This window comes from Lipotes vexillifer, unplaced genomic scaffold, assembly GCF_000442215.2.
Source record: "Lipotes vexillifer unplaced genomic scaffold, Lipotes_vexillifer_v1.1 scaffold575, whole genome shotgun sequence".
Classification (NCBI taxonomy): Eukaryota; Metazoa; Chordata; class Mammalia; order Artiodactyla; family Lipotidae; genus Lipotes; species Lipotes vexillifer.
Genome location: NW_006780198.1, coordinates 480,870 through 487,270, shown reverse-complemented (window position 1 = coordinate 487,270; position 6,401 = coordinate 480,870). Strand labels below are relative to the sequence as shown.

Here is a 6,401-nt window from a genome sequence, read left to right as displayed (position 1 = left end):
TTTTGTGCGGTACGCGGGCCTCTCACTGTTGTGGCCTCTCCCGTTGCGGAGCACAGGCTCTGGACGCGCAGGCTCAGCAGCCATAGCTCACAGGCCCAGCCGCTCCGCGGCACGTGGGATCTTCCCGGACCGGGGCACGAACCCGTGTCCCCTGCATCGGCAGGCAGACTCTCAACCACTGCGCCACCAGGGAAGCCCTTCTTTTTCAAATTTCTTCACTGATGATTCTTGTACGATGGTTGCCCATTGGTGACTTGTAGATTTCATCATTCCTTCCTTGTTCTAAGTGAGGCAGCACTTTGCCTTCATCCGTTCATTCCTGAAGTTCGTTTGTCAGCATTATGGACCATGAATTCCTGTTTCATTCAGTGGCTTGTAATTTGTTCCTGTCTTTCTTTGTTTTGCTGCTCATCTTGTCCCTGGTCCACCGGCAGCTTCGGCTTCAAGCTGGCCCCTCTGTCCTTTTGACATGTCCCTGTCATTCTTGGAGCACTTCCTTCATGCCTGGCGCACAAGATGTTCCAGAGTCATCTTCCATTTTCCTGCCCCATTTCTGGAATCAGCCGTTTATCTAAGGCTTGTTTTAGTGGAGAATGGTGTTTAGAAACTGAAGTGTGGGTGCTGAGAGGGCTCATTACGACTGGGGTGCCCTTGCTTCCGGTCCTTCTGAGCAGAGAGAGCTGAGGAGTGTGTGTCTATGTGTGTCTGTGTGCACGACAGCTAAATAGTCGGTCATTGTGGAGCTGAAGTCCCAGCGTAGCGGTGAAATTCCGGCAGGAGTGTCAGGGCACCGCTGCCGGGGATGAGGGTGCAGTGGTGGGGCTCGCCTCCCAGCAGATGTGGGAAGAGACGCGCGGGGCAGTGACTTTCAGGTGATGCTCCAAGAAGGCAGAACCAACACTGTGGGTCGCTTAAAGACCCAAAGAGGGGAGAATGGTGAAGAAAAATGGGGGACGGTGATCACGAGTTCAGGAGGGGCTCCCTGGGGCGGACGGGCAGGGTGCTGAGGGCACAGAGGCTGAGCAGTGTGCACCGTGTGCCTGTTCCAAGCCCACGTGGCCTCGTGGGTGGCTGCCCAGTTATAATTTGTCCCGTTACACTTCTAAAAGATTTCATAATAAAACTCACCAAAGTGGAAGAGCGTCCTTTCCCACGTGGAAGGTTTGTTTGGGGGCCCGAGCTTGGCGCCAACCGATGTGGGAAGGTTGATCCGCCTTGGGGCTGGCCGTGTGCCGCCCTCTGTCCTGGGCCCTGAGAGCTCACTGGGCAGGCCAAGTCCTGGAATAAAGACACCGGCTGCATTGTGTTCCCACCTGTATGGGACAAATAAATTTTTTTAGTAAGTAGCTTTTTTCTTTTAAAGGAAGTTTGTGTTTCTGGCCCTTTGGGTTTAAGCACAGCCCCCTTTTACCGTCTGGGGGACATGCTCTGCTCCCACCCAAGAGGACCTGGTGAGGTTAGTATCCAGATCCTTGCAGGACGACTTCCCAGCCTGCAGGCAGCGGGTGCGTCGGCGGGGGAGTTGGGGCCGCAGACCTTTCTCGCTGGTCTTTTTGGCACGTCCCTCCCCTTCGGGAAGTGGCAGGAGTGGCAGCCGTGCGTGGTCTGAGCATGTGGACCCTGTGCTGGGCCAGTCCTCGCAGGTGGGCACCTGCGGCTGCAGACCCCGTGCATCTGACCACGCCTGTCCTTCCCACTTCATGGGCGTGAGCGGACCCCACGGGGACCCCCGTCCCCGTCCGTCCAGGGAGGCGCCGTGCACGCAGCTGCCCACAGCCCTCATGTGGGTCCTGATGCTGCGCCACCTGCTCTCCCGGCAGGTTCTGTTCTGCACCGGCACCGGCAAGCCCCTTGCCGTGCTCTGCCTGACTGTGGAGCTACAGCCGCACGTGGTGGACCAGGTCTTCCGCTTCTACCACCCAGAGCTCACCTTCCTGAAGAAGGCCGTCCGCCTGCCGCCCTGGCGCCCGCTTCCAGGCGGGCCCTGCCGCCCCCACGGCTGGCACTTGGCAGGCTCAGCAGGTGGAAAAGGCTTCTCCCCAAGGGCGACAAGTGGTGTCCCTACATTATCCTGCGATGCTCTTTAACAACACAGGGCACAGCTGTAAATTCTGCCACTTGCCTCAGTCGTTTGACTGTTTGACATGGCGACCTTCTCACCTCCTCTGAGATGACAGGCGCCCTTGGCAGGCTGATTCCATTCTGAAATCCACAGCCCTGGGAAGGTTGCCCGGGCCCTGGTGTCAGGCTCTGCTCTGCCCTCAGTCCTGGGCCTGGAGAGCTCTCCGGGCTCCCCTGCACCTGCTGATTCATTTGCAGCTGGTGCCTTCAGAACAGATCCGAGCCTTGTACACCTGGCACTGGCTCCATGGCACCCCCGCTTCCTTTTGGTTAGTCTCTTGGGGTGAGTCCCTGGGGAGGCGGCTCGGAACAGAAGGGCCAGTGTCCACACAGGCGGCAGTGTCCATCCCCCAGCAGGTTTCACTGAACACCTGTGATGGCCCAGGCTTTCGGGAAAAGACATTTCTTGTGATATTCCCCACTCCAGGTGCTCCCGTGGGGATGCCCGGTGAGGACCCCCCGGTCTACGTACGATGTAGTGACCCGAATGTCATTTGTGAGACCCAGAACATGGTAAGTTCTGTAGCGCCCTCCCGGGAAAATCCTTCCCCGCCAGGTCCCGCCCACTATCTGCACCCCTGGTCTCCTGCAGCCTCTTCATTTGAGGTTTTTGCCTAAGTGGTTTCTTTCTAAGATGCTGAAGGGCTACTTTGACATCCGCATGAGAGCTTTACGAATGAGTTTTCATTTCTTTCTGCTAGCCGATCACTTCCTTGATTATCTGAATTTAAATTAAAAAAAAGAAGACATGAGGCAAACTGAATAAAGTGAGTGGTGATTAAGGCACTTATTAATTGCCTTTGTGTAAGGATAACGGCCATAATCATATTATGATTGGTTAGGAAACTGGGTAAAACCTCCTGCAGAATATAATTATTAAACTCAATATGAAATCAAGAAGTTAATGATTTTTCTCTTTTGTAGTGACAAAAACAGTGAATTCTGATGAGTACAGAAAATGAAAAACGTGTGGGGGGAGGGGGCCTGGTTCACACCTGCGTTTGCTTCCTGCGGACTTGGGGGGCTGGGGTCAGAGCAGAGAGGCAGTAGCGTGGTCGTGATGTGCACCCCCCGCCCCCTGTCTGGCAGGGCCCCAGGGAGCCACGAGACGTGTTCCTGAAGGTGGCCAGTGGTCCCAGCCCGGAGATCAAAGACTTCTTTGTCACCATTTACGCGTGAGTACGTGGGCCGTGGTGGTCTGGAGGGTGGGAGAAGGCGGTGAGGAGGCAGGCTGGGGACTGCTGGTGGCACTGTAAGTTGGCCAACCCTGGCTGCCTCTAAACTTGTGACGGGGGTGGGGGCCATCAGGCCTTTGGCCACATGAAGTGAGGTTCTCAGACTGGCCGGGGTCTTGCAAGGGTGCCTCTGCTCAGAGCGACGCCACAGCCTAAGGGGCACGTCGGGAGCCCAGCCAGGAGAGAAACTCGAGGCTGCTTCTGCCCCAGCACAATGCCAGGACGGCCTAGGCAGCCCTTGTCCCTGGGGTCCCCTCCCCGAGTCCGAGGGAATGCAGGCGGCGGTCCTGCCCAGGCCCCCCAAGGGGAGGTGGAAGGTGACATCATTTCCTTTGATGCCCGAGGACTGGGTGAAATGACCCCGGTCCCTTTACCTTTTCCTCTAAGTCATATATCCCAGCCCTCGAGACCCTTTAAAACCGGTGCAGGCTGGAGGGTTTGGTGCAGCCCGCCTGGGAACGGGCGGGGGTCTCCTGTGCTGAGTGCCCACCTGGCTGAGGGGGAGCACCAAGCCTGCACCTGCTGTGTGGTGGCCCGTGGGCAGGTATGCTGAGCCCCATTTACAACCAAGGGTCAGTGTCCTTGGGCACCAGGCAGCTAATGCGGGCCCCAGGCTCAGGCCCACGTGACCTCCAAGCCCATGTTCTCATCCACGCTGTGTTGCCCATGGACTTTGTTCCAGGCCTGGTTTGGGATTAAGCTGGCCTAGGTGCACATCTGCAGAAGCCCACGTTGCCATGCCTCCAGAGTATCTGTTCAGGGTCAAAGTCACACAGAGGCCGCAGACCCGCCTGAGAGCTTCCACCTTGGAGGGAAGGTGGCCGAGCGGGTGACGGTGGCTGGACCCCAGCCTGCCCTCCTGGCCGCCTTTTCAGCTTCCTCGGGGCTCCTCCCCCGCGGTTGGTGTACTGCCCTCGCCCAACGGTGAGTGGCTTCTGTCCGCACAGGGACCGCTGGCTGGCGACGCCCGTCCAGACTTGGCAGGTCCACCTCCACTCCCTGCAGCGCGTGGATGTCTCCTGTGTCACAGGCCAGCGGACCCGCCTGGCCCTTGTCCTTCGGGGGATGCAGACAGTTAGGAAAGTGAAGGCTTTCAGCTCCCACCCCCAGGAGCTGACGGTATGGCCTTCAGCGGGGGTGCGTGGGGTTGGCTGTTGGGTTTTGCGGGTGTCCCCTGGCTCCTCCCCACCCTTGCCCACCCCGGGGAGGGCGTGGGAGCTGGACTGCGGCCTGGTGGTCGGTCCTGAAGACTTTGATAGAGTCTTCATTCAGATCCCCTGTATGAGATGTGCGTCGTGGGATGAGAGACACGTGAGCCCTGAAGGTGCATTTGTAGATTGTTGGGAGGTAAATACTAACGGTTACTCTGGAATCAGTGCGGCTGCAACCGTACATCTGGATAACGAGGGTGACGTGGACGCCCTGCCAGCAGGGCTGGGTCTGGCTAAGCTCTCTCTCCTGAGGCCGCTCTGACACTTAGGGGGTCGCGCTGTGTGGGAGGGGACTCGCCCCACACAGATGGGGACACAGACTGTGACCCACAGGCATGGGTGCTGGTGGTGAGGTCTGGTCTGGCCTCAGATTGGGCCTTCTTACCTCTGACCCCATGCAGGCCAGGGGACCTCCCGCCCAGCGCAGGGGTTCCCCTGGGACCCTCTTAGCCCCTGGGCTACACGCCCAGGAAACCCCTCGTCTGCACGACTCGAGGGGCTGTCTCCTGACCTGCTTCTCCTCTGTTGTTCCTGAAGACGGACCCCAAAGGCGTCTTCGTGCTGCCCCCTCACGGGGTGCAGGACCTGCACGTGGGCGTGAGGCCCCGCAGGGCGGGCAGCCGCTTCGTGCACCTCAACCTGGTTGACGTGGATGCCCACCAGCTGGTGGCCTCGTGGCTCGTGTGCCTCTCCTGCCGCCCACCCCTCATCTCCAAGGTCTGACGTGAGACGCGCTTGGGCCACGCCGTTCGGGTGGTGTGTCCTGTGACCTGGCCTGCCCAGATCCAGGCGGCGTTTCCTCCTCCCGGCCCCTCTGGCTGGGGGCCTGGGGGGTGGGTGTTTCCTCCTGTACCGTGAACCCCTCGACCGGGAACTCGGGGGGCTTGTCTGCCGTATTTATTCAGCGTCTGGGGCCCAGGAGCGCAGGGCAGGCTTGGGAGGAAGTGGCTGGAGAAGGAGCCCGGGGCCAACTCCCGCCCTCCCCACAGGCCTTTGAGATCACACTGCCTGCCGGGGGCGGGAAGGGCGCCAACAAGCGCATCACCTACACCAACCCCTACCCCTCCCCGAGGGCCTACCGCCTGCACAGCGACCATCCCCGCCTGCTGCAGTTCAAGGAGGACGCCTTCCAGGTGCGGGGCTGCTGCACAGGGTGGGCGGGCTGGGCTCTGCTTCTCCTGGGACCCTGCCTTGGGGGCATCAACAAGTCCTGGGGGAGAAACGGCCTGTGGCCCGAGTGAGGCGCTTGCGGCCCCCAGGGGCACCCTCTGCTGAACTCTGCCTGGGCCTCTGACCCAACACCCAGGCCCTGGTGGGGGCAGCCCTGGGGGCAACCTTCCCTGGAGTTTTGCAACAGTTTTATCCAGACTGCCTGGCAAGTTAGGCCTTTATCTCCTGTAACTCTTTCAGGGAAAGTGAGCAGCGGCTCGGGCGACTCGGGCGACTCGGGTCTGTCCCTCGCTGGAGGGTGTAGTGACGTGTCGCGTCTCCTGGGGCTTTGGGAGGAGCAGCCGTGAGGGCTTTGACAGTGACGCTGGGAAACTTGGTTCAGAGCATGAGTGTATGTTCCGGGGCCTGCGAGCCTGGGGGATGTGTGTTTGCCTGTGTGGAAGCGGCTGGAAGAGAGAGAGAGCGGGGTCGGCAGGGTGGGTGCCAGGACGGCAATGCTTCTTGCCAGGTCGGGGGAGGCGAGACCTACACCATCGGCCTGCGGTTTGCGTCCCGTCAGAAGGCCGGGGAGGAGGAGATTCTGATTTACATCAACGACCACGAAGACAAAAACGAGGAGACGTTTTGCGTGAAGGTCACCTACCAGTAAAGGAGCGGCGGGGGG

The 6,401-nt window shown here is 59.7% G+C and overlaps 1 protein-coding gene across 1 annotated transcript in view; it reads left to right on the top strand.

Moving 5' to 3' along the window:
- Positions 1-6,386, top strand: part of NPHP4 (nephrocystin 4) — a 129,225-nt gene extending 122,839 nt beyond the window's left edge. Inside the window, exons 23-29 of the mRNA XM_007453275.1 lie at positions 1,821-1,977; positions 2,549-2,634; positions 3,211-3,296; positions 4,304-4,475; positions 5,105-5,284; positions 5,557-5,700; positions 6,246-6,386. Of these exons, the coding sequence (XP_007453337.1) occupies positions 1,821-1,977; positions 2,549-2,634; positions 3,211-3,296; positions 4,304-4,475; positions 5,105-5,284; positions 5,557-5,700; positions 6,246-6,386 (966 nt within the window). The remainder of the gene's footprint in view (positions 1-1,820; positions 1,978-2,548; positions 2,635-3,210; positions 3,297-4,303; positions 4,476-5,104; positions 5,285-5,556; positions 5,701-6,245) is intronic.
- The last annotated feature ends 15 nt before the right edge of the window (positions 6,387-6,401 follow it).